Source organism: Chiloscyllium plagiosum, unplaced genomic scaffold, assembly GCF_037043375.1.
Source record: "Chiloscyllium plagiosum isolate Xiang-an unplaced genomic scaffold, Cpla_swu_hap1 HiC_scaffold_10, whole genome shotgun sequence".
In the NCBI taxonomy this organism is placed as follows: Eukaryota; Metazoa; Chordata; class Chondrichthyes; order Orectolobiformes; family Hemiscylliidae; genus Chiloscyllium; species Chiloscyllium plagiosum.
The window spans coordinates 89772453-89800186 of NW_028270148.1; the positions used below are offsets into that span (position 1 = coordinate 89772453).

The 27734-nt window shown below is 42.1% G+C and overlaps 1 protein-coding gene across 4 annotated transcripts in view; it reads left to right on the forward strand.

Annotated features, from left to right (window-relative positions):
- Positions 1–27734, forward strand: part of dzank1 (double zinc ribbon and ankyrin repeat domains 1) — a 113928-nt gene that overhangs the window by 65151 nt on the left and 21043 nt on the right. For all 4 annotated transcript variants that reach the window (XM_087991535.1, XM_087991537.1, XM_087991534.1 and 1 more), the window contains 4 exons: positions 16978–17081; positions 23863–23937; positions 25866–25965; positions 27340–27434. In XM_087991535.1, coding sequence (XP_087847661.1) covers positions 16978–17081; positions 23863–23937; positions 25866–25965; positions 27340–27434 — 374 coding nt within the window. The remainder of the gene's footprint in view (positions 1–16977; positions 17082–23862; positions 23938–25865; positions 25966–27339; positions 27435–27734) is intronic.

Genomic DNA, 27734 nt, shown 5'->3' on the forward strand with positions numbered 1-27734 from the left:
GCTCCTCACCATTCTTTGACCCGAATCATGTTGAGGCTTCATAGGGCAGCTCCCTCCCTATTGTATACCTGTGCCTTCAACTCTGCTAGGACTGTCTTGCTGGTGGGGCAGAACATACCCAGAGATGGAGAAGGTGACAGTGGTGCTTGGGACATATGATTCCATGAGTATGACTGTCAGGCTGGTGCTTGACAAGTCTGTGAGACAGCTGTCTCAGTTTAGCACTTGCCCCCAGTTGTTAATATGGAGGACTTGCAAGGTCAGCAGGGTTGTGTTTTCTTTTGTTGTTTTCAGTACCAGGTCGATGCCAGCATCTCCATCTGATTTCATTCCTTTCTACATGGTCCAGAAGTTGATACAGCTGAGTAGCTTGCTGGGCCATTTCAGAAGGCATGTGAGAGTTAACCACATTGTTGTGGATGTGGAATCAGACAAGATAAGGATGACCGTTTCCAGTGAAGCCAATGGGTTTTCACTACAATTGGGGATGGTTTTGTGGCCATGATGATACCCAGAGCAGGACAGGATGAATTCCAGACTTTTATTGAATTCAAATTCCACCATCTGACCTAATGTGGTGCACCAGGTAGGTTACTTTTAAAAAAAATAAAGGAACACTTACAAGTGCTTTCACAACTCTAGGATCCAATTCATTTTAAAAGTCAGTAGAATACTTCTGAAGGGTAGTCAATGTTGAATGTACAAAATATAGCAACTGTCTTCCATACTGTGTTGGAGTGTCAACTTTGTGCTCCACTCCCTAGACTCAGTGGGGCTTGCAACCACAATCTTCTGATCCAGGAATGAGAGTACTCTCATTGAACCACATCTGACCCTAAATAGGTAAAGGACAGGTGAGATGTAAATAGGAAGTGTACAATGAAACTAAGGGCTTAATTGCAATAACAGGTACATGCCAGCCTTAAAATTCACTTCAGTTTTTAACATTTTCATTAAAATTTACTTTGAATTATAAAGTGCAACTGATGGAAGAAGAGTCACTGTTTTTTCTTTTCAGATTACACGTGTTTTCTTTTTCTCTATAATTAACATGCAGGGTTTGGATCCAGCTTTTATACATAACTCAAAACAAGTCATGTGTTAGGAATGCAGAACTACCTTTCAAGAGCCTCATGGAACCGCAATCATTACTAAGATGTAGGTGTTGTCAGCTAATCACAGTGTGGGCTTATCTGTCTTACAAAGAAGGTGGTTCCTTAAAATGGAGCCAAAAGCTGACTCTTCACATAAAGCATTGCAGTTGTGTTTTAATGTTTTTTGCACGTCTCCACATTGTAGTGATGTTTCCAACATGGAGTGTGAGTAGAGCTTTGCAGGTGTTTATTTTTCCCCAGTGCTGAGTTAGCACTCTCCATATACTTACAGAAAAATGAAAAACAAAGGCAGAATCTTTCTTGCCACAGAGCCAATTGTGTCATTATTGGTAGCTTTCATGCCACTGTGGTAGATGCGTGTTCAAGTCTCACTTCAGAGATTTGAGCATGTAATCCAGGCTGAGACTATGGTTTGAAAAACAACACAGTGTTACCGTGTTGTTGCATGATATGTTAAATTAATGTCTGATCTGCCGTCTTAGCTGGATGTTTAAAAAACCATAGCAATCTTTTTAAAAACCCAGTTGGTGATTCTTAATGGTGCCCTGGCCATCTGTCAATGAACAGGTCATTATCTCAATGTGCAAATGGCATCTGCATTTCTTTCTTAACAATCATGATGACACTATAAAAGAACTTCATTGACTGTAACATGCTCTGGGACATAGTTGATAAGGTTACCTTCCATCACATTCCACTACAAAATGTTTACGGGAAGCACACCATGAGTCAATAGCCGCACAATGTCAGTTTAAAATGGTCGTCAGATCCACTTGAGATTGTGAAAGTGCAACATAGGAGGACTTTTATTTCTTAAATTACCAGTCTGCCAGTCATGACAGATTCTCACACTAGCTTCCTCAGCCAAAAAATAGAGAAGTTTGCATCTATCTTATTGTGTTGGCCAGCCCAGATCAGCTGTGACAACTCTTGACAGATTTATTGATTGCCTTGCTGAGCCAATCTTACTATATTTATGTTACATGGTGGAACATAACCATTTATGTTGCATGGTGTGGTTAACCAGTAGTAGGTATGTTTGCTGAGTGAACTCCTTCCTAATCAGTATTGAAGACACCCCTGCAAATTTGCCATGCAGCTGGATTTTCCCCAGAGTGAGGAGAGTACATCTAGGTCAAAGACTTTAAATCTGTCCTCACATGTAAGAGCAGGCTAGGATATCCTCTTTGCACCCAGATGGTAGATGCTGCCTACAAGCCACCAGAGGGCAGAGGCACTAAACAGAGAACCCGCCCCCATGGAGTGTCATGCTACCTCTGACAGCACTAGTGTCAGTAGGGCTCATTTTAACTTGGGGCAATAATCTAAAATGGTTATCAGTTCAGCCACTCTTGAGATAGTTCTCTTATTTTCCATTTCTATTTAAGTCATTGTAAATAGAATCAGGAGAGGGGTTTAACCAGCTGGAATCAACCTGTTCTACAATACCATCAGTGCTATTGTGTCTATATGATTATCTCCAATAGCAGGTTTGCCAATATAGTTTACCAAAAGATAGTGGGAATCTGAAACCTCTCCCTCAAAAGATTGCGGATGCAGAGGATCAATTAATACTTTTTCTTTGGGCGGGGGCGTAAGGGTATCGAGGCAAGGTAGATAAATGGTGTTGAGTCACAAATCAGCTTTGATCTGACAAGTTCATGGAGCAGGCTTGATCTCATCCAGTTCTCATATGAATGAAATGGGGTGTCAGTTGTAAGCAGTGATGGCAATGATTTACCTCAATTCATAGAATGTCATACATGATCAGTTTTAACTTCACATTTACTACTGACTCAGCAATTGCTGTTTGGGCATCAGAATCCCTTCATGATGACTATACAATTTCAGAATCACATGGAATCTAAAATTGTCCAAAATGTTATCCTTGAAAATTAGCACATTGCTGCAATTTTCTGAACCATAATTACAGCTCCGTGATGTTATTTCCAAAGAGACTCAGATTTGATCTAGTTATAGTTCTTCTGGATTGAATTGCATTATAAGCTTTTGACATTTTTGTGTTTTGTTCACTTTAAGAATAGCAAAGCCACTCCCAATATTATTTGCAACCAGTTCCAAAGAATGTAGATCTAACACAAATTGCTGTATCTTTACCCTGCCCCTCAGTACCTGCCAGTGCTTGTGAGATACAGGCCAGTGCACGAACTTTCCCAGAGAAAGGTGGGGCTCTTTGTTAGTCACTGCCTTTGGCATCAAACCCTTCCTGCAGTCATCCATACAGCATATTGAGTTCTTGCAGTCTGAACAAGCATTTGCACTCTGCCATGCATTTCTTTGTAAAATCTGCTTTGCAGTGTTTAAAAAAAAACCTTAACTTCTAACTGTACCTGTGGTAAAATATGTTTTTTTTTACTGTTAAACCTACAAATATTCAAAGTTATTCTTGTTGAATATTAACAAAACAAATGCTATGTACCTCAATACAGGAATGTTTCTCTACATTTTAATCTTATTTTCCTGAGGTATATGCGAAAAAGTATTTGACTAAAGGTTTAATATCTGCCCTTTGTATTCTTGATATCAGAAGTAGAAAAGTAAGTTGGTATTTCACAGAACTCTGTTTAGTTGTTTGTACGATCCTGCTCCATTTTATTATTTGGGAACATAATTAGCCCCAGGCAGTTAAAGGTTTTTATTTGTTTTAGTCATCAGCTCTTTCTATGTTTAACCTTGTGAGTGCTGTTTTTGTTTCCCGTTACCCCTTCGATCACCTAAATCTGCCTGTTTACATTTTGTACTTAACATAAATTCCATTTCCAGAAAATACAATACTTGAAAGTTTGGTGTAATGGTAGTTTGAATGCTCACTTCTCAGTTATGTGTAAAACTGGATAGTCAAGGTGTTTGGCGCCATTACTGCTCCACTGCATTCAAAGTACTGCATTTCATTTTGGAAACTGAAGAAGCATATATCAGCTTTTGGTGCGATTGCAGTGCAAATTCACCAGAATGATACCCAACCGAAGAGACAGCAGGGATAGATTAGGCCTGTGTTCTCTTGAATATAGAAGATTTTAAAAATATTTGTTCATCGAATGTGGGTGTCATTGGCAAAGCCAGTATTTATTGCCCATCCCTAATTGCCAAGAGGCAGTTCAGTCTATCACACTGTTCTGCTCTGCCTCTGCAGCCACATGTAGGCCAGACTATATAAGAACAGCAGATTTCCTTCTCTAAGGAGCAATAATGAAACAGATCGTTTTTTTATGACAATTAACAGTTGTTACACGGTCACTCCTTATTCCAGATTTTATTGAATTCAGATTTCACGTCGCCGAAAGATGGTATTTATGGATTGCTAGTCCAATGACATTACCACGACACCATCCCTTCGGCTTAATTGAATTGTTTAAGATGCTTGAAGGATTTGATGGGGTAGATTGAGAGAAACTGTTTCTTCTGGCTGTGAGTCAAGAATTAGGAATATAATTTTAAAATTAGAACTAGGCCAGTCAAAGTGACATCAAGAAGCAATTCTTTTGAATTTGAATTGAACTTATTGTCACATGTACCAAAGCACAGTGAGAAGCTTTGTCTTGTGACCAATACAGGCAGATCAAATAGTTAAATAGCATAGATAAGTAAATAATAGGTAAACAGTGGTGAAAACAAAAACGCAGGTACAGGCGAATGCTAAGAGTTTATGAGTCCATTAATATTCTAACAACAGTAGGGTAGAAACTGTTTCAAAACTGGCTGGTGCGTGTGTTAAAACTTCTGTACCTTTTCCCAGATGGTAGAGGTTGTAGAAAAACATTGCCAGGGTGTGATGGAACTTTGAGAATGCTGGAGGCCTTTCCTTGACAGCGGGCCTGGTAGATGGATTCTATCATGGGAGGTTGGCCTTTGTAATTGCCCGAGCCGAGTCCTCCACTTTCTGTAACGGTCTCTGATCTTGAATGGTGTAGTTGCCATACCAGGTAGTGATACATCCAGACAGAATGCTCTCGATGGCGCACCTATAAAAATGGCAAGGGTATTTGTCATCATGCCAAATTTTCTCAGCTGCCTGAGGAAGAAGAGACATTGTTTGGCCTTTGTAACCAGTGTGTCCATATGAAGAGTCCAAGAAAACTTGTTGATGACCACTCCCAGGAGCTTGACACACTCCACTCATTCCACCTTTGTGCTGTTAATGTGTAGGGGGGGCATGAGTAACATCCTGCCGAAAGTCAATAATGTGTTCCTCGGTTTTGCTGGCATTGACAGCTAGTTGTTCTCACTGCGCTAAAGTCAAGAAATCTAAAGAAATCTCCAAAAGGATATTGAAGATAGGTCAATTGAATATTTCAAAACTGAGATTGATAGATTTTTGTGGGGAAAGGGTATCAAGAGCTATTGTACACAGGCAGGTACCTAGGGCTAAGATACCTACCTGTGATGATCTAATTGAATAGCAGAATAGGCTTAAGGAACCGAATGACTCTCTTCCACTGTTTCTGATCATGTGATGCTGGATCGAATCTCGTCAAACTTGTATTAACATAGTTAAAAATCACACAACACCAGGTTATAGTCCAACAGGTTTAATTGGAAGCACACTAGCTTTCGGAGCGATGCTCCTTCATCAGGTGATAGTGGAGGGCTCGATCGTAACACAGAATTTATAGCAAAAATTTGCAGTGTGATGTAACTGAAATTATACATTGAAAAATTGATTGTCTGTTAAGCCTTTCATCTGTTAGAATACAGTGATAGTTTCACTTCTTTCATGTGTAAATCACAAAACCTTTTTTTTAAAGTTGCATTCTCGGGTTAGCTGTTAACAATGGTGATAGCTAGACAATATGTTGAAGGTGTTAGCCCCCTGTGTTCTCTGTCTATGGCCTGATGTTTAGATTGATTCTAATCTAAAAAGTGAGATAACAGAGTTTTACATAAATTCATGCAGTTTTTGAGCTCAGAGTTCTACATGAATGTATGCAATTTTTGAGCAAAGTTCAATGTAACTCTGCAAGTACAAATTCATCCCACAAAATATATGTGTGCATGTGGGTCTTTGTCCGTCTGTGTGTGTGTGTCTGTCTGGGATGGGGGTTGTGAGTGTGAGAATGTGTGTGTGTGTAGTGAGTGCAGAGTGTCTTAAGTCTGTGAGTGTGTGTGTGTGTGAATATGTGTGTGTGTGTGTGTGTAGTGCAATGGTGATCACCTGTAATGTGACATGAACCCAAGTTCTCGGTTGAGGCCCTCCCTATGGGTACTGAACTTAGCTATCAGCCTCTGCTCGGCCACTTTCCTCTGCTGCCTGTCCTGAAGTCCACCTTGGAGGATGGTCACCCGAAGGTCCGACACTGAAGTGTTCCCCAACTGGGAGGGAACCCTCCTGTCTGTTGATTGTTGTGCGGTGCCCATTTATACGTTGTCGTAGCCTTTGCTCGGTTTCCCCAATGTACCATGCCTCCGGGCATCCTTGCCTGCAACATATAAGATAGACAACGTTGGCTGAGTCACATGAGTACCTGCCATGTACAAGGTGGGAGGTGTTCCCACGCGTAATAGTGGTATCTATGTCCACAATCTGACATGTCTTGAAGTGTCCACCGTGACAGGGTTGTATGGAGTTGTGTATGGGTTGTATGGAGGTGAATTTGTACTTGCAGAGTTACATTGAACTTTGCTCAAAAACTGCATACATTCATGTAGAACGCTGAGCTCAAAAAAACTGCATGAATTTATGTAAAACTCTGTTATCTCACATTTTAGATTAGAATCAATCTAAACATCAGGTCATAGACAGAGAACATATGATAACACCTTCAATATATTGTCTAGCTATCACCATTGTTAACAGCTAACCCGAGAATGCAACTTTAAAAAAAAGGTTTTGTGATTTACACATGAAAGAAGTGAAACTATCACTGCATTCTAACAGATGAAAGGCTTAACAGACAATTAATTTTTCAATGTATAATTTCAGTTACATCACACTGCAAATTTTTGCTATAAATTTGTGTTACGATCGAGCCCTCCACTATCACCTGATGAAGGAGCATCGCTCCGAAAGCTAGTGTGCTTCCAATTAAACCTGTTGGACTATAACCTGGTGTTGTGTGATTTTTAACTTTGTACACCCCCGTCCAACGCTGGCATCTCCAAATCATTGTATTAACATGTTTAATATGTTTATTTTTAAACGGCAAAATGTGCATAATCAAGGGATTAAAGTGGAAAAACTGGAAATAATTCTATTGTTCTGAATTAACATGAATATACCTTTAAGTTTCATCTATTTCCTTAAAGGCATATAAGCTGTACGTAGATTTTCCACTGAGATGTTGGCTGCTGGAATGATTGGGGGTTTAGAAAACCTTACTGTTCCTGGAGCAAATCATATATGATAGTTTAGCAATTTTGTCAAAAGTTGCTGACTAATTAGTATTTGTGAAAAGTTAACCTAAATAAAATTTCCAGTCAAAATAGACAAACTGTATTTCAACCTGTTAGGCATGATTGGACATGAATCAAGTGTTCAGAAACTCTTTAACATAATTGCCTTTTCATGTTTGTCTTAGGTCTTTTTCAATGCCATTTAACATTTTAAACTCAAATTTAAATATTATTATAAAAAACATTTTTAAGTGAACTGTTTAAAGATTATCCATGCTGCTGACACAAGAAATTATTGTCAAAAAATGCAATGTATACCTGAATTGGTAATATTGAAAATAGTGCTGATGGATAGAGTCATGTGCTTTAGTTCTTGCATAAATAATGAGATGATTTCTGGGTCAGGAACCCAGAAGCAAGAGTAGAAGACCTTCTGTCTGAATTTTTCCACTACATGTCCAATTCTTCACTTCTTTTCTATCATTTTGCAACCTTCTTAACCGTCTCTTGCTATCTCTCTGCTGATAACCCTCTGTGCATCTCTTGAGATATGTTGCGTAAAGAAAACTCATCAAGTAGCCTCCTGGTTAGGGGCAGTAAGGTGGCTCAGTGGTTAGCACTGCTGCCTCACTGTGCCAGGGACCCTGGTTTGATTCTAGCCTCTGGTGACAATGCGGACTTTGCACATTCTCCCCATGTCTGCGTGGGTTTCTTCCGGATGCTCCGATTTCCTCCCACAGTTCAAAGATGTGCAGGTTAAGTGAATTGGCCATGCAAAATTGCCCATAATGTTCAGGGATGTATAGGATAGGTGCATTAGTCAGAGTAAATGTAGAGTAATAGGGTAGGGGAATGGGTCTGGATAGGTTAGTCTTCGGAGGGTCAATGTGGACTTGTTGGACAAAAGGGCTGTTTCCACACTGTAGAGTTTCTATGATTCTATGATGCTTCTTATCCATTTATTTATGTTAACAAGACATTGACATGTGTGAGCTGTTGTGGAGGATTCATTAGCAACATGGCCTTTATGCAAACTTGACTGATGGATAATGACACCATTATTTGCCCTTAATAATGTTTCCACACCAGGCTTGTGACCAATGGTGTTCCACAGGGATTGGAATGGGATCCAGTTTTGTTAGTCATTTATACAAATGATTTGGATGTGAAGGCGTGGTTAGTAAGTTTTCAGATGACACCAAAACTGGTGGTCTACTGGACAGTGAAGAAGCTTATCTAAGATTACAAAGAGATCTTGATCAATTGCGTCAATGGGCTGTGGGGTGGCAGATGGATTTTAATTTGAATAAATGTGAGATATTGCATTTTGGTAAACCAAACAAGGGGAGGACATATACAATTAATGGTGGGACTGTAGATAATGTTGTCGAGCAGAGAGCCCTAGGGGTTCAGGTACATAATTCGTTGAAATTTGCATCACACATAGGCAGGGTGGTTAAGAATGCATTCAGCACCTTCATTGCTCAGACCTTTGAGTACTGGAGTTTGGGTGTCATTGAGGTTGTACAGGACATTGGTGAAGCCTCTTCTGGCACAACATGTGCAGTTCTGGTCGCCCTGTTATAGGAAGAAAATTATTAAACTGGAGAGGGTTCAGAAAAGATTTATCTTAATGTTGCCAGGAATGAAGGGTTTGAGATATAAAAATAGATGGGAAAGGCTGGGACCTTTTTAACTGGAGTGTACAAGGTTGAGGGGTGACCTCATTGAGGTTTATAAAATCATGAGTGGCATAGATAAGGTGAATGACATCCTAGGGTCTTTTCCCCAGGATGGGGGTGTTCAAAACAAGGGGGCATATTTTTAAGGTGAGAGGCGAAAGTTTTAAAAAGGACATGAAGGAGCAACAGTTTTACACAGATAGTGGTTCATGTGCAGAATGAACTGCCAGAAAAAATGTTAGATGTAGGTACAGTTACAATGTTTCAAAGACATTCAGATAAGTTCATGAATAAGAAAGGTTTGGCGGGTCATGGGCCATGCGCAGTCAGGTGGGATTAGTTTAGTTTGGGAACATGGTCAGCATGGACTGGTTGGACCAAACGGTCTGTTTCCATGCTGTATGATTCTATGACTCTATACCTTCCACCACTTGCCCATTCAGACCCCTGTGATGGCATTATTATTCTTAACATAAAACTACAGCTTATCTGCCACCTGCTCCCCCATCACCACCACCTTCCTCTGGCAGCTTCTCCTTTAAACATCTCACTTTGATCCACCATTCTTCCCTCAACTTTAAATTCCTCAATCATTACTGCCTACCCAAGTATCACACCGCATTTCATACTGAGATATCTTCAATGCTATCCTCAGCCATTCTCTGCACTGATGTTTCACCCGTAATGATTTCAGTTTCCATCCTGTCTTGTTCTTCTTTGAGTTCACTGTCTTCCTATCTTCCCAACCCATGACATTGCAGATTGTGTTGGAGTACAAGTCTGCTGCTGTTGGTGGTCCACAGTGCCTTTTGGATTCCCAATCTTGAGTTGCCAGGTCTGTTCAAATGCTGTCCCATTTAACATGGTAATAATAGGAGAAAGTGAAGACTGCAGATGCTGGAGATCAAAGTCAAGAGTGTGGTGCTGGAAAAGCACAGCAGGTCAGGCAGCATCTGAGGAGCAGGAGAATCAACGTTTCGGGCATAAGCCTGATTCATTTCCGATGAAGGGCTTATGCCTGAAACATTGATTCTCCTGCTCCTCGGATACTGCCTGACCTGCTGCGCTTTTCCAGCACCACACTCTCAAACATAGTGATAGAGCCACACAACATGATGAAGTGTATTCTAGATATAAAGGTACTGTCATGGACAGATGCATCTACAGCCGGCAGATTATAAAGATGAGGTCAATTTGTTTTTCTCTCTTCCCTCACCATCTGCCACAGACTCAGTCTTGCTGCTATGTCCTTTAGGACCTGACTAGCTTGATTAGTAATGCTGTTACTGGCCCACTCTTGATGTTTGACATTGAAATCCCCCACCCAGAGTACATTTTTCATCCTTGTCACCTTCAGTGCTTCCTCCAAGTGTTGTTCAATATGGAGGAAGGCTGGTTGTAGTATTTGGCAGGAGGTTTTTTTTTTGCCAATGTTTACCCTGAAGCCTTCCTGCGCCTAATCCAAATTGCTTTTCTGTTTAACTCAAAAAAATGTTTCTCCCAAATCACGTACTTTCAAATTCCTTACAGTCTTAACTTTTGCTCCTCTACTCACAATGACATATGCGGCTAATCTCGCACTATTAATATCTCATTCTCCATTAAAATCATTAGTGTCTCTCACCCTGGTTGTTTCCCGGTATGATCCACATCTTAGGTCCTCAAGATTCAGGCTTGAATGTTTATAGTGAAGGACTAGTTTAGTCATTAATCACCAGATCTCGTTGTCAGTTTGCGCTTTCCATTACCAAAACTGGTTGTTTATTGGGGATCATTCTGAACTGGAACATTGCTCCACTGCCCCTAATTTGTCACATGGTCTTGTCCTTTATTCTGCCTTGGATGATTAGACATTTCCTATAGTCTGCAATGACCAATTACATTATCTACAGTCCCCTCTAAAATACTATTCCTTAGTCACAGACTCCATTCCTCTTCCTGCCCACACTCTGGGACTGAGTGTTGCAAGATGAGTCCTCATAACAGCTTGCCATGTTGCATGAGCTGTCTAGTAGAGTTGATGGTACCGGCCTTTGGTAAGGATGTTCAGGGAGTACTTGGTTTAATGTGGAAAAGGAGAGCCACTCGGTAGTCGAATGAGAAGAAGCTCTTAAATAGTAGTTTATTGCAAGATTGCAAGTATGTTCTAGTTACATTGATATGATAGTTTCTGTAATAATATCTATAAGGAAGAACAAGATAGTAGATCTTACCTCTTCCAATCTTTGGTTGTTCTCCTGGCCACATCCCTGTGATTTTATCACAGTAGTTAGCATTTAAAATACTGCTCAGCATTAGCGCTTTCAGACCCTTACATCCTTATACAAAACTGAGTTTCAGATTTTATATTCTGTCCATTATCAATGCAATCTACTCACACCTCCAAGTCATCACCTGTCTTCTCCTGTGCTTAACTCACTGCTGCTGAAGCTTTATCCACCTTTTCCCTCGCAATCTGACAATACCAATATGCTCCTGGCTGGTACCCTCTGTAAAATTGGGATTCTTTAAAATTCACCATCCACTCTCATTCACCCCAAATCTTTGCACTCGCTAACCTGCTTTTGCTCCTGTGGTCATCTTCATTTAGTGTCTCCCTGGGCTTATCCCACCCTGTCTTTGTGTTCTCCTTCAGCCTGATAATCTTCTGAGAACTCTGCATTCTTAAACTTTGGCCAGCTGAAGATTGTGATTTGAGTCATTTCACTGTGGCAGATGTGCTGAGGCCTAAAGCTCTGGAGTTCCCTTCCCAAATCTCTGCATATCTATCCATCTCTCCTCCTTTCAGCTATTACTTCAAATCCATTCCTTTGACTTTGGTCACCTCTAGTAATATCTCCTGGCCGGTGATGGTCAAAGCTCTAGCATCATCTGTTTGCTTTTATTTTCCAATCTATTCCTTTGACTTTGGTCACCTCTAGTAATATCTCCTGGCAGGTGATGGTCAAAGCTCTAGCGTCATCTGTTTGCTTTTATTTTCCAATCTCATTCTTTAGTCATTTAATCCACATAATCATTATCCCATAGATGATCGTGTATTTTATCTTCTTGTTGACAAATGGGTTTGAATTTATTTCACAGCCTGGATAAACATAAAAAGAGCAAAAGACTGCAGGAAAGGAAATCTGAAATAAAGAAACAGAAGCTGAAAGTGCTGGAAAAATCCAGCAGGTCAGGCAGCATTTGTGGCAAGTGGAACAGCTAATGTTTCAATTCTAATGTAATTTCGTTGCAAGGTTTGTACTCAACCTCTAGCACTGGATAAGCAGAGGATTTCTCTATTTAAATGTGGAGAAGGTGTAACCAGTCATTTTCATTAGGCAAACATGAGGACTGCAGATGCAGTTTAGATCAGAATGGTGCTGAAAAAGCACAGCAGTTCAGGCAGCTTCCCTTCATCAGGAATAGAAGCAGGAAGCCTCCAGGGTGGAGAGATAAATTGGGGGGGGGGGGGGGGGTGCTGGGGAGAAGGTAGCAAAGAGTACAATAGGTGAATGGGGGTAGGGATGAAGATGATAGGTCAGAGGGTGGAGTGGATAGGGGGAAGGGAGATTGGCAGGTAGGACAGGTCATGAGGCCAGTGCTGAGCTGGAAGGTTGGAATTGGAGTAAGGTGGTGGAGGGGAAATGAGGAAACTGGTGATGTCCACATTGATGCCCTGGGGTTGAAGTGTTCCGAGACAGAAGATGAGGCGTTCTTCCTCCAGGTGTCGTGTGGTGAGGGAGTGGTGGTGGAGGAGGCCCAGGACCTGCATGTCCTCAGCAGAGTGGGAGGGGGAGTTGAAATGTTGGGCCATGGGCAGTGGGGTTGATTGGTGCGGGTGTCCCGGAGATGTTCATCCTTAGCTACTGGCTCATTCCCACTTCCTGGCACAAACTGAGACTAAACCAGTTTGTTCACCAGCTTAGAGCAGATTTTACCCATGAGCTTTGGGACCCTGTTCGTGGGGTTAAATAGGGGTTTGGGTCCATTCTGTGTCGAGACATAATTGGCTTTAATTTTCCCTAAATTGGCCAATGAAGGCCAGAGGATGGATTTTCCATCCAAGTAAGGATGACAGGTGGGCTCTCTGATCTGGATAATTCATTAAAAAGCAGGCAGCCCTTAATGGTAAGTGACAGAGAGAGGGCTCCCAGAATAGATGCTCACTCTCCCTAACTTTAACCATAAAGGAAAGCATCATCCAAGCCATCACTACAAATGGTGAATCTGCCACTGTCAGACCCACCTCAAAGCAGAGTCAAAAGGTGTGGCGTTGAAAAAGCACAGCAGGTCAGGCAGCATCTGATGAGCAGGAGAGTTGACTTTTCTGGCATAAGCCCTTCATCAGGAATATGCCCAAATTGTCAACTCTCCTGCTCCTCTGATGCTGCCTGGCCTGCTGTACTTTTCCAGCGCCACACTTTTTAACTTTGATCTGCAGTCATAGAGTCATAGTGTTGCCCAATACATTCAGGAATCTGATGGTCCACTCAGGCAGCCTTTTTAGGGCGTTAACGAGGAGAATTAGCTACTCGTCACTTTAACCCTGCCATCCCACCCCCATCTTATCTCTTTAAATAAAGTGGCTTCTGGATAGGGTGATGCCAGGAAATTGGTATGATGTCTGCCAGCATAAATGTATGCACTCACCTCACTATGAACTCACCCCATCAGGGCATAAAAGTGCAATATTTGATGTATAATGACTCCAATATAACCTTATAACCACCTATTCACCCTTCTTTACACCTCCGAAATATTACTCGACATTGTCCCTGTCACAACTTATTTGTGCTGAAATCCTCACCCAAGCCTTTGTTGCATCTGGACTATTTCATTCCTGGTTGGTCTCGTACATTGTATCCCCTCTAAACCGGAAGTCATACAAGATTTTTCTATTTGTGTCATTCTTATCAATTCCCATTTGCCTATTACCCCTGTGCTCATGCATCTGCAACAGCTCCCATTAAGTAACATCTTGTTTTTAAAATTCCCATTCTTATTTTCAAAGCCACCCAGGACCTCATTCTTCCCTGAACTTAAAATCTCTGCCAAAGCCATAGCCCTGTGGAATACCTGAATTCCTCAAATCTAGATCACTCAAACTTGATTTTAATATCTCCACCATTGCTGACTGTGTCTTCAGTTGCATTGGCCTTAAAATCTAGATTGTCTCCTCACCTCTGCTTGTCTACCAAGCCTTTGTCCTTTAACACATGCCTTAAAACCATCCTCTTTCCCCAATATTTTGGTGATCTGACCTCTGTGATTGTGTCATGTTATATTTTGTAGCACTCCTGTAAAGCGCCTTGGGACGTTACATTAAAGGTGCTACATAACTTGAATTGTTATTGTAATTTCATCTTTTGAACTTCCCAGTGTGCCCTTTGAAACTGTCTACGCAGTGATCTCTGTGATGCCAAAGTGCATCATTCCAGAGCTGCCCAGTTCCTGAGCTCTGGAATTCTCTCCCTAAACATCTCCTCTCCTTTATCTTCAGTTGCTCTTTTGAGACACTCTTTAATACTCTGAAGGTTTTAGTACTAATGTTTCTTTGTGTGGAAAGTGCCAAATGTTGTTAAATTATGTTCTTGTGAAGTATCCTAGGCTGTTTAAGGTGTTACGTAGACATAAGCTGTCATTTTTAATACACATTTTTTATTTTTTTTAGATGTTGACTTTACTAAGTTTCAGCTCTTATGCTAATTCATTTGTCAGGTTTATTGCTGAGAGGGGAGTGCTGGAAAAGCACAGCAGGTCAGGGGTTGGAGGGAAGGTAGCTGAGAATTCGATAGGTAGAATTGAACTCAACTCTGCACACCTTGACACCATTCTGTCCTCCTTAGTCCAGAAACTCCCCACCTATGTTCGGGACACCACCCGCGCCCTTCACCACCTCCAAGACTTTAGTTTCCCTGGCACCCAATGCCTCATCTTCACCATGGACATCCAGTCTCTGTACACATCCATCCGCCACGATGAAGGTCTCCAAGCCATCTGTTGCTTCCTCTCTCACTGTCCCAACCAGTGCCCTTCCACCGATACCCTCATTCACCTGGCTCATCTAGCCCTCACCCATAACAACTTCTCCTTCCAATCCTTCCACTTCCTCCAAACCAAAGGAATAGCCCATGGGCACCTGACCCAGCTATGCCTGTCTCTTTGTCAGGTACATGCAACAGTCCATCTTCCACAGCTACCTTGGCGCCATTCCCCACCTGTTCCTCCATTACATCAATGTCTGTATCGGCAATATCTTGTGCTCCCATAATGAGATTGAACAGTTCATCAACTTCACTAACACCTTTCACCCTGACCTCAAATTCATCTGCACCATTTCGGACACCTCCCTCCCCTTCCTAGACATTTCCATCTTTGGCGACCAACTAACCATGGACATCTACTACAAGCCCACTGACTCACACAACCACTAACACTTCACCTCCTCTCACCCTGCCTCCTGTGAAAACACCATCCCTTATTCCCAATTCCTCCGCCTCTGCCGCATTTGTTCCCAGGAGGACCAATTCCACCTTCTTCCAAGATAGCAATTTCCCTTCTCTCATGGTTGATGATGCCCGCCAGCACATCTCCTCCTCTTCCCACACCTCCGTCCTTTCAATGCAACAAGGACAGAATTCCCCTGGTCCTCACCTTCCATCCCACAAACCTCTGTGTACATCGCATCATCCTCTGCCACTTCCGCATCTACAAATGGGCCCCACCACCAGAGATATATTTCCCTCCCCATCCCATCAACATTTCCTCCGCGACTCCCTTGTCAAATCCACACCCCGTGCCAGCCCACACCCCACTCCCGGCACCTTGCCCTGCCACCACAGGAAGTGCAAAACCTGTGCCCACACCCTCTCCCTCACCTCCATCCAAGGCCCCAAAGGATCCTTGAGGAGAAAGTGAGGTCTGCAGATGCTGGAGATCAGAGCTGAAAATGTGTTGCTGGAAAAGCGCAGCAGGTCAGGCAGCATCCAGGGAACAGGAGAATCGACGTTTCGGGCATAAGCCCTTCAGGAAGGGCTTGTGCCCGAAACATTGATTCTCCTGTTCCCTGGGTGCTGCCTGACCTGCTGCGCTTTTCCAGCAACACATTTTCAGCCCCAAAGGATCCTTCCACATCCGACAGAAATGTACCTGTATTTCCATAATGTCATCTACTGTAACTGTTGCACCCAATGTGGTCACCTTTGCATCAGGGAGATGGGACACCAACTTGTAAATCGTTACAGAGAACATCTGCACAAACGAACCCCACCACCCTGTGGCTGAACACTTCAACTCCCCCTCCCACTCTGCCAAGGACATGCAGGTCCTGGGCCTTCTCCATCACCAAACCCTTACCATCTGACACCTGGAGGAAAAACACCTCATATTCTGCCTTGGGGCCCTGCAATCACATGGGATCAATGTGGACCAGTTTCCTCATTTCCCCTCCCCCCACATTATTCGAGTCCCAAGCCTCCAATTCGGCACCGCCCTCCTGACCTGTCCATCACCTTTCCCATCTATCCACTCCACCCTCCTCTCTGACCTATCACCCTCTCCTCCACCTTCATCTACCTATTGCATTCTCAGCTACCTTCTCCCCAGCCCCATCCCCCTCCCATTTATCTCTCAGCCCTTCCAGCCCACAAGCCTCATTCCCAATGAAGGGGCTTATGCCTGATTCTCCTGCTCCTTGAATGCTGCCTGAACTTTTCCAGCACCACACTCTGATCTCCAGCATCTGCGGTCCTCACTTTCTCCTCAGGTTTATTGCTGCCAGTCACGACACCCAGCTTGGGAACATGTCAGCTAAGTGTTGATTTTTGACTTTTCTTTATACATTGCAGGATATTGGAGGTTGCAGTTAGATCATATCTGTGCTCATCTGCGCAGTTATACACAAAACAATACTGAATTCCGGGCTCTACTTGGAGAACCTCAAATGGGAAAGGTAAGTGCTTAAACTCACTATTTTTGATTCTTGAGAAATAGGTTAGAAGGCTATTTAAAGGTAATTTAATTAAACTTGCATTTAGATAATTTCTTTCACATCGTTGGAAATCACCATGGGATCTCTTATTGACAAATGTTTCAACTAAAAATTATAACCTTCCACATTGCATCTCTGAGTCTAATCTAGCAACACTACCCTCCACTGTGCTGGTGCAGGATGTAAGCAAATGCCTTGCCAATGCATCTTCAGAAGGCTCACAGCCATCATCTTTGAGCTGGTGTGGGTGGTGCTATTGAGCAGATGTTGTATCTACCTTTGGTTTGCTGTATGTTGTTGACCATCCGTATGTGTGGAAGAGAAGAGAAAGAATTATTGGTGAAGGTGTATAAACCCTAATGTAGAGGACTGTGGGAGACTTCCAACCTTTCTGTGAAGAGTACACTGCAATATACCTTGCGGGTTTGATCTACCTGTTCCTATCCCTCCATCAACATGGAGCTAGTTATTTTGCTGAGTTTCAGACATTTCTGGGGCTGCTGGGAATGAGGACCGTAGACACTAGGTTACTTCTGGCTTGCCGTGTGTGAAGTGCTTTTAAATATAGTGCCAGAACATCCAACCCCAGAAATTCCCAGCAGGGAATATAACTTCTGTTTGCCTGTCTTATTGATTCCCTGTTTAGGGAGTGCATCAACTCATTTACCTAAAACAAAAATTAATGGCAAAGGGCATGATCAAGAGAGAAAACTTGCCACTGACAATGACAGAAATGACACTAACTTGGATGCCCAATGTCACAGTTTAAATCCAAATGAATGATGCTGGCCCCATCTCCAACACCCCTTTCTTTTCCAAAGTTCTTTAACAACTTTTTACCTCCCAAATCTGTTCTTCATCTTTTCTATTACTTCATGTTTGAATCCCTCCAATGAGGTTTCGGTTCCAGCCAATGCACTGGAAAGTGGTTCTTCTTAAAAAATCACAAATGATTTGTGACTTGTATGACTCTGAAAAGGTAAACTATCCCTCCCTACCTTCCACAACTTGATTGCAGTCTCAATAGAGATGATCTTACCAGCTTCCTCTCACACCTCTCCACTCTCAGCTGAATAGGACTGCACTTATCTTTATTCCATTCTTATCTATCTAATTGAAGCCAATTTGTTGCTTTTCCTTTTACTCTGCAGCATTGTCTCTGGTGTCTTCCAACAATCTTACTTTGTCCTCATACCCCTTCCTATTATTTAAATATATGCTGCTCTTGGAGACATATTCTAAAAGCACAGCCTTTAGAACACTCTGATTTTAATTCTTCCACATGTTGGGGACAACTTTCAGCTAACCAAGCACTCTAAACTCTCGGGGTCCCTGCCTAAGCTTCTCCACTGCTCAATCTCTTTCTTCCTGTAATTCACTCCTTAAACATATCTCTGACCAAGCTTTTGACTATCTGTCCTTGCGTCGCAGTCTAACTTTGCTTTACAAAGCTCCTGAGGATTCCTTGTGACGTTTTGTCACTTTACAAATTCAAGTTATTGCTTCTTTTGACAATGTTCTGAAATGTTTTCAAATTTGTAAGCTACTGAAAATTGTTTTTCCTTATTTACCTGATAAAAGCTCCTTAGAGGTATTGTACTTACAATTCTATCAGATTTCTTCTCCACCTCCTCTATCCTATTTTTTTGTCATCTGTCTTAATATCTCCTTATATTAGTTAGCATCAGTTTTCCTTTTTGATTTTTTTTCCTGTGAAGTGCCTTGGGATGTCGTGCCGTATTAAAAATGCTTTATCAATTCAACTTGTGGTTTTTCTCTGTATCTAGTGTCTCTAATTGATCCTCATAACTAAAGCCTGCCCTTCTCCTTTCAAACTTGACATCATCTTCACAAATCACTAGTGCACATTCTCCCTGGCCTTGACATCATAAGGCATGCAAAACTGAACGTGATATTCCAATTGCTGTTGAAGTAATAGTTTAGCTTTACATGTTTGATTTTGTGCTGTTTGTGTTCTTGACTCCATACACTGATGGTGTCAGCAGCCAATGGAAAAAGAAATGAGGTGGGTGTAAAACAGGTAATTGATTCAATGTTACTCATTTTGTGCTACAGGTCAAACTTTTCCACCTGTGTCCTGTTAAGCAAATCTACAATCCTGTATACACCTTGTAAAAAATCAGCTTTAACTTACTTACACATTTTAAAGCTATGTGTTTTATGAATTGCTAAGGCCCTTATAGAGTCATAGAGACATAAAGCACGAAAACAGACTCTTTGGTCCAACTCATCCATGCCGACCAAGTTTCCCAAACTAAAATCGTCCCATTTCCCTGCATTTGGCCCATAACCCTCTAACCCTTTCCTATTCATGTACTTGTCCAAATGTCTTTTGAATGTTGGAACTTTACATGCATATACCACTACCTCTGGTAGTTCATTACACATTCGCACCATTCCCTGTGTGGAAAAGTTGCACCTCAGGTCCTTTTTAAATCAAGGACTCTCCCTCTTTATGGGCATTTAAGAGGGCATTGGATAGGTATATGGAGGATAGTGGGTTAGTGATCAAGGATAGTCAGCATGGTTTTGTGAAGGGCAAGTCGTGCCTCACAAACCTTATTGAATTCTTTGAAAAGGTGACGAAGGAGGTTGATGAGGGGAAAGCGGTAGATGTGGTATATATGGATTTTAGTAAGGCGTTTGATAAGGTTCCCCATGGTAGGCTACTGCAGAAAATACGGAGATATGGCATTGAGGGTGAGTTAGAGGTTTGGATTAGGAATTGGCTGGATGGAAGAAGACAGAGGGTAGTAGTTGATGGCAAAGTTTCTTCATGGAGTGCCGTCACTAGCGGTGTTCCGCAAGGATCTGTTTTGGGACCATTGCTGTTTGTCATTTTTATAAATGACCTGGAAGAGGGGTTAGAAGGTTGGGTGAGCAAGTTTGCGGATGATACGAAAGTCGGAGGAGTTGTTGACAGTGAGGAAGCATGTGGCAGGTTACAGCAGGATATAGAGAAGCTGCAGAGCTGGGCAGAAAGGTGGCAGATGGAATTCAATGTAGCTAAGTGCGAGGTGATTCACTTTGGGAAGAATAACAAAAAGATGGGGTACTGGGCTAATGGTCGGATACTTGGTAGTGTGGATGAGCAGAGGGATCTTGGTGTCCATGTACACAGATCTCTGAAAGTTGCCACCCAGGTAAATAGTGCGGTGAGGAAGGCATATGGCGTACTGGCTTTTATTGGTAGAGGAATTGAGTTCCGGAGTCCTGAGGTCATGATGCAGTTGTATAAGACTCTGGTACGGCCGCATCTGGAATATTGTGTGCAGTTTTGGTCGCCATACTATAGGAAGGATGTGGAGGCATTGGAACGGGTGCAGAGGAGGTTTACCAGGATGTTGCCTGGTATGGAAGGAAAATCGTATGAGGAAAGACTGAGGCACTTGGGGCTGTTTTCACTAGAGAAAAGAAGGTTTAGGGGTGACTTGATTGAGGTGTACAAGATGATTAGGGGGTTAGATAGGGTCGACAGTATGAACCTTTTCCCGCGTATTGAGTCGGGTATTACAAGGGGGCATAGCTTTAAATTAAGGGGGGGTAGATATAGGACTGAAGTTAGGGGTAGGTTCTTCACTCAGCGAGTCGTTAGTTCATGGAATGCCCTGCCAGTAACAGTGGTGGACTCTCCCTCTTTATGGGCATTTAAGAGGGCATTGGATAGGTATATGGAGGATAGTGGGTTAGTGTAGTTTAGGTGGGCTTGGATCGGTGCAACATCGAGGGCCCAAGGGCCTGTACTGCGCTGTATTCTTCTATGTTCTATGTTCTATGTTCTAAATCTTTATCCTCTCACCTTAAAAATATGTCCTCTAGTTTTGAATTTGCCTACTCTAGCTATTCACCTTATCTATGCCTGTCATGATTTTATAAATCTTGAAGATCATCTCTCAACCTTGTATGGTCCAGTGAAAAAACGTCCGAGCTTATCCAGCCTCTCCTTATAACTCAAAGCCTCCAGTCCCAATAGCATCCTTGTAGGTATTTTCTGCATCCTTGCCGATATAGGAAGGATATTATTCGGGTAACTAGAACTGTGCACAGTTCTCTAAGTTGGCCTCATCGTTGTCCTGTACAACTGCAACGTGATGTCCCAATTCCTAAACTCAGTGGTCTGAATAATGAAGGCAAGCATTCCAAATGCTGCCTTTACCACTCTGTCCACCTGTGATGCAATATTCAATGAATCATTTACCTGAACCCTTTGATCTACCTATTCTGTAATGTTCTCTCTGTCCCCAATGCACTACCATTTACTGAACAAGTCCTTCCCTTTCTCATCTTAGCAAAATGCAATACTTTGTATTTAGCCAAATTAAATTCCAACTCCTTAGCCCATTGGCCGATTTGATCAAGATCCCTTTGTAACCCTAGATAATCTTCCTCACTGTCAACTATATCACCAATGTTGGTGTCATCCGCAAACTTACTGATCACGCTTCCTGTGTTCTCATCCAAATCGTTTGTATAAATGAGAAATAACAGTGGACCCAGCACATGCAGAACACGTAGGCTGGGGCTATTTTTCCTGGTGCATCAGAGGCTGAGAGGTGACCTTATGGAGGTTTATAAAATCATGAGGGGCATGGATAGGGTGAGTAGACAAGGTCTTCTCCCCTGGGTGGGGGAATCCAAAACTAGAAGGTATAGGTTTACGGTGAGAGGGAAAAGAATTAAAAGGGACCATACAGAGGGTGGCGTATATATGGAGTGAGCTGACAGACGAAGTGGTGGGGGCTGGCACAATTACAACATTTAAAAGGCATCTGGATGGGTACATGAATAGAAAGGTTTCAAGTGGTATAGGCCAAATGCTGGAAAACAGGACTTGGTTTATTTAGGATATCTGGTCAGCATGGACGAGTTAGCCCGAAGAGTCTGTTTCCATGCTGTACAGCTCTATGACTATAAGGCAGCTCACTGTCATCTTCTGGAATGCAACTAAGATTAGGCAATAAATGCTGACAGAAAGAATAGTGATGTATTTCCCTAGTATGAAGGTGGCAATGTCCCCACGATCTGCCCTTGTCTTTTGAGATGGCAGTACTTGTGGGTTTGAGACATGTTGTCCAAGGAGCCTTGGTAAATGTCTGCAGTGCATCTTATAGATAGTATATAGTGCTGTGTTGGTGGTGGTGGAATGAATGTTTGTGGTGCCAATCAAGTGGGCTGCTTTGTCCTGGATGGTGTCAAGCTTCTCAAGTATTTTGGAGCTGCATTGATCCAGGCAAGGGGGAGTGTCCAGTGACACCACTGACTTGTGCCTTTAGATTATGGCCAGGCTTTGGGAAGTCAGGCGGTGAGTTACTCACTGCAGGAGTCCTAGCCTCTGAACTGGTTTTGTAGCCACAGTATTCAGATGGCTCGTCCAGTTCAGCTTCTGGTCAATGGTAACCCCAAGGACATTTATAGTAGATTATTCAGCAGTGGTTAACCTGTGAAAGTTAAAGTGATTAGATTTTCTTGTGCTGTAGATGCTCATTTTGTGAAACTTATGTGGCCATTTGTCAGTCTAAACCTGGATATTGTCCAGGTCTTGATGCATTTGGACATAGACTATTTCAGTATCTGATGAGGTTCTGAACATTGTGAAATCATCAGCAAATACCCCCCTTCTGACGTTCGTAATGATAAGGGAAGTCATTGATGATGCAGCCAAAGATGATTGAGCCCACCACAGTCCCTGACCTGCAGAGATGTCCTGGAGCTATGAATGTCCTCCAGCAACCACAACCATCTCCCTACATGTTAAGTATGAGCAGCCAGAGGAGAGTATTCCCCAATTCTCAATGGTTCTAGTTCCATTAGGGATTCTTGCTACAACACTCGGTCAAATGCAGCCTTGATGTCAATGGATATCATTTTCGTCTCACCTCTGGAATCAGATCTTTGTCCATGTTTGAACCAAGGCTGCAATGAGGTCAGGAGTAGATTGGGGAAACTAGACAGTTTTTTAACCCATTGGGTGGCAATGGCAGGTGTCAAGCCATAAATTGCCTACTTAAGGCCTCAATTGCTGGCAAGTTGTGAAAGTCCCCAATGGACCTTCTTGCCCAGCATTAGTTGCAGAGATGGTGAGACAATTCTCTCCAGAGCCAACCCACTCCATTATTTCCCCTTCTTTCCACTTCCAAGGAGAGAAAAATCATGGCCACAACCCTCTGACTCTGGTATGAGAGCTACCAACTGAGCAATAGCTGACTCCATAGAATCATAAACTCCCTACAATGTGCAAACAGGCCTTTGACCCATCCAGTCCTGACTGTTGTCTGTACAGCATCCCATGCAGATTCTACCCACCAACGCTCTCTCCCCCCCCCCCCCCCCCCCAAACTCAATCAAACCCTATCCCTGTAACCCTGCATTTATTATAGCTAGTCTACCTCACCCTGCACATCCCTGGACATTATGGGCAATTTAGCATGGCCTAACCATCTAATCTGTGTATCTTCAGACTGTGGGATAAAACTGGAGCAGCCAGAGGAAATCCACACAGACATAAGGAGAATGTACAATCTCCACAAAGTCGCCTGAGGCTGGAATCAAACCTGGGTCTCTGGCGCTGTGAGGTAGCAGTGCTAACCACTGAGCCACCGGGCTATTTCATTTTATTGTTATTCCTTCACAGGGTTGGCAAGGCCACTATGGTTCATTCCTAAGTTAGTGATTACTTGTTTCATGTTGGGAGCAGTAATTGGTTAACTTTTTTCTCTGACAGATTGTTTCAGCTGCTGTCCATGAAGATGGTTATGAGCTTAGTCTCCAAGTGAACTTTGTCCTTGCAGGAAATAAGGTTTGTTTGCTGTGGAGTTGCATGTTATCTGCTGGTTTTGAAATGATGTAAAGGCCCTCTGTAATGTTTACTGGTCGCTCCCCATTGAAATCAAGTAACATGAAACACTGACCCAGATTTTAATAGATGCTAAAAAACATTGTAGGTTGCAATTATGTTTTAAAATGACTGATCACTTGAATAAAAATGAAATTTCCTGCCAACCTCCTGCCTACATTACTTATGATTCAGATATCCTGTTCTACTTGTGAAGGTTTAAGAAAAACATGTAGGTTTCTATCGGGTTCAAGCTTGCTTGCCTTCCTGGCATTGTCTGCTTCCTAAAGCCACCTGGGCGGATTTCAGAGACCACCACCTCCACAATGTTCCTCCAAATGCCCCCAGCCTGGGCAAACTAGCCACTGTTCTCACTCACAAAGGAAGTGTTAGGCCATTAATTGACCACATAATGCCCTCAACTGCTGTGATTCTCGATATTTTTGATTTTTTTCACGGCTATGAATTAAAACTATTTCTAAAAATCAGACAGAAATAGGAGAGGGATCATTTGGATTTGGTAAAATGGCATTTCACCAGCCAAGAAACTGGGTGAGGGTGGAGTGGTAAGAAATGTCAACAAATGTTTTTTTAAATTCATCTTGGGATATGATGTGGCTGATATTGCCCTTCCCTTGATTCTGAGAGAAGGTCCTGGTGGACAGCCTTCTTGAACTGCCCATGTTGGGGTGAAACATTGTAGTGACTTACTCAGCCTTTTCCCAGGGTAGTTTAAAGCACAGCCACTGAGTGCAGTTATGTGCTGATCAGGGAAAGACAGCAGATTTCTTCATTGGTAAACCAGTTAAGTTTCATAATGACAATATGGCAGTTTCATGATGACTTTTACTAACACCAGATTTTTGTTAAACTTATATCAAATTCTCAAACTACCCTGGAGGGATCTGAATTTTCATCCTCTGCATTATTAGTCCAGGTATCTGGTTTACTCAAGCAATTACATAACCTCTACACTCTCATAGCCCCTAACGACATCTTTATGTTGTAAATAAAAGTCTCCTCTGCTACCAGTGGCACTGGTCCTCCTCAACTAGCCCAATCCAGGTGAGGAAGCCTTCAGTCTGCCCAGCCCTTCTTCCCTGATCATCATCACAGCCTGATCCTTTAACCTTTTCCCTTTCCTGATCATCACTTTGATCTTTGGTCATACTTACTGCTATCATGTTATAAATCTGCTTGTTACTGCAGTGCCTCTTCTGGTAAATATTTTATGGTGGCATACTCTCTACCATGAATCACTAGATAGGCCCAAGACAAAAGAAGGACAAGTGACAGCAACCTACGTGCAACTGCACTTACCCGGTCTCACATCCTGCCACAAGTGGCTAATACCACAGGGGGACAGCACTGCTCAGCTGGGAAAATAGACTTCCCACTCCCAGCAGAGGACCAGATCCTGCCCACTCTTCCAAACTTACTCCAAATCATAAATCCTTAAAACATGTCCATAACCATCCTCAAGGAAAACACAAAATTGAAGATTACCCAGATGGCTGGGAAAGATGAGATAAGGACAGAGGAGGAGGGGTTATTAATGTATTTGGTAATGTTTGAACCCACTGTTACTGGTAGAAACTGATTTTCTTCAGTGTACGTTGAATATTAACCATGTTACACACTCAATGAGGAGCACTGGAACAGAAAATTAATTACTTGTATTGAAGACTATTTAGAAAATGAAACAGCTTTCATTCAATAAAGTTGATGCTAGGCATATTCATAGCCTTGTGAAAGTCTGCGTTTAACAATGGACTAGGAGGCAGGTTGAGTGATTTGACCTTGGTTGGGTAAGTTGTCATCAGTAAAATTTAGTTGTGATGAGGAGTCACATGCTCAAGGTGCCTTTTTATGCTTTGTTTTCTGTCCAACAGAGCATTCTAACTGGAAAGGCAAGGAAGCTTTCTGAGAACAACTTCCTTAGTAGTGTGACTGAAGGCAGAGATGGTTGCCATAGTAGTCTGACCAGTTTAGGTGAGTTCCACTGATGCAGTATGGATTTGACGGCAGTTGTTCAGTTTAAGGGAGTGGGTGGCATTTAGAGCACAAAATACTTTCTGTTTGAAAATGTCACACAGATTCGATGTAAGAACACCCTGCTTGTATTTTGTTGCTAAAAGTATCAGCTAAAGGAATCTGGCTCCTTTGTACCAAATCATGTTCTGGCTACGATTGTATAAACTACATCAGTACAGAAACCAGCTCCACCTCAACAAAGCAAGAAAACACCTTTCTTTATTAAAAAAATCCCAATTTTTTCAATTATTAAACAACCAATTTGTGCTCTGCATTGTATTTCTATCTGTGTCTATAATGTGTTTATATAAAAATCAGCTTCCTTGTTAGAATAACAACAAATATGTGAAAAAAAAACTCATTAACAATGCAAAATGAATTATACCTATCCTCTCCCCAACCATATTTTAGTTGCCTTTTATACCTCAACAGTAGGTGGAAGTGATTTGTGTACTTGGACATATCAAGCTTTGTTCCTCCACAGCTTGTAAGTCTCTCATTGCTTATAAAAATAAATTCCAAAGTATCTGACATAGAAATGTGGAAAGTTCGAGTGTCAGCTGGCTATTTGTCCAATTGTGTCTCCTCCACCATCCAATGTGATCATGGCTGATCCTATATCTCAATGCCATGCTCCAGCTCTCTCCCTATATGCCTTGGCATTTTTAGTCTCTTAAAATCTATCAGTTTCTTTAATATATGCAGTGATGTGGCCTTCACAGCCTTCTGTGGTAGAGAATTCCACAGGTTCGCCACGCTCTGAGTGAAGACATTTCTTCTCATATGAATCTGAAATGGTCTATCCCTCATGCTGAAACCCTTGTGACTTTCTGATGATGACAAAGGGAACATCATCCTTGCATCCAGTCACACTATCCCACATTGCTCCGTTGGCCATGACTTAATCTAACAATGGCCCTTTGCAGCATCCAGCTCCCATTTACAATATTTACTGTGGCTTTCTCAATGTAATTTATAGGTAAATCCAGTGGCCTACTGTCTCCTTCTACTAAATATATTTTAAAAGTGGAAAACCATTTGGTGCACATTCCAGAGGAGATGTGCAGCAGATACATTTGCAACAGAATGGGGAAAGGCTTGCTGTATTTTCAGAGGTCTTTTGTAATGTTAATCTAGTGAAATCTTTGAGATATGAATAATCTTTGCAGTTTTCATAATGTGGAAATTTCAGATACCAGATCAGCATAAAATGAAATAACCTCTAGCACATCAAGGAAACACAATTCTATTTGTCACCAAAACTGTTAACTGTGACTGGTTCTGATGTTACTACAATGGTCATCCTTCTCAGTGCAATATTTCTGTATGCAGCCAGTGAGTCTCATTCAGACGAAGCATGCTCAAGCAAGAAACCCAAAAGTTCAAGGAGGAAAAGACAAGTGACAACAAAAGAAGAGAGATTGCCAGTTGGTATTCCTTATAATATCCTTAAATATTGTGAAATGCTAACACCAGCCTATGAGAAGTACTTGTTCTGAATTTTATTTCAGTTTGTATAATAACTTGCACTAAAATGTTATGCTGCGGAATGGTAGCATGTCTAACACAATGAGATCCTTTGCAGAGCCCTCTCGTCCCTTAATCATCCTTTCCTAAGAAAAGCCATCGACCTCAGTTTTAAAAACTGAAATTAAAACTTGTGACTTGGAGGAGCATGTTCCAGATTTCCTCTCTCCTTTGTGTGAAAGCATGCTTTCTGGTTTCAC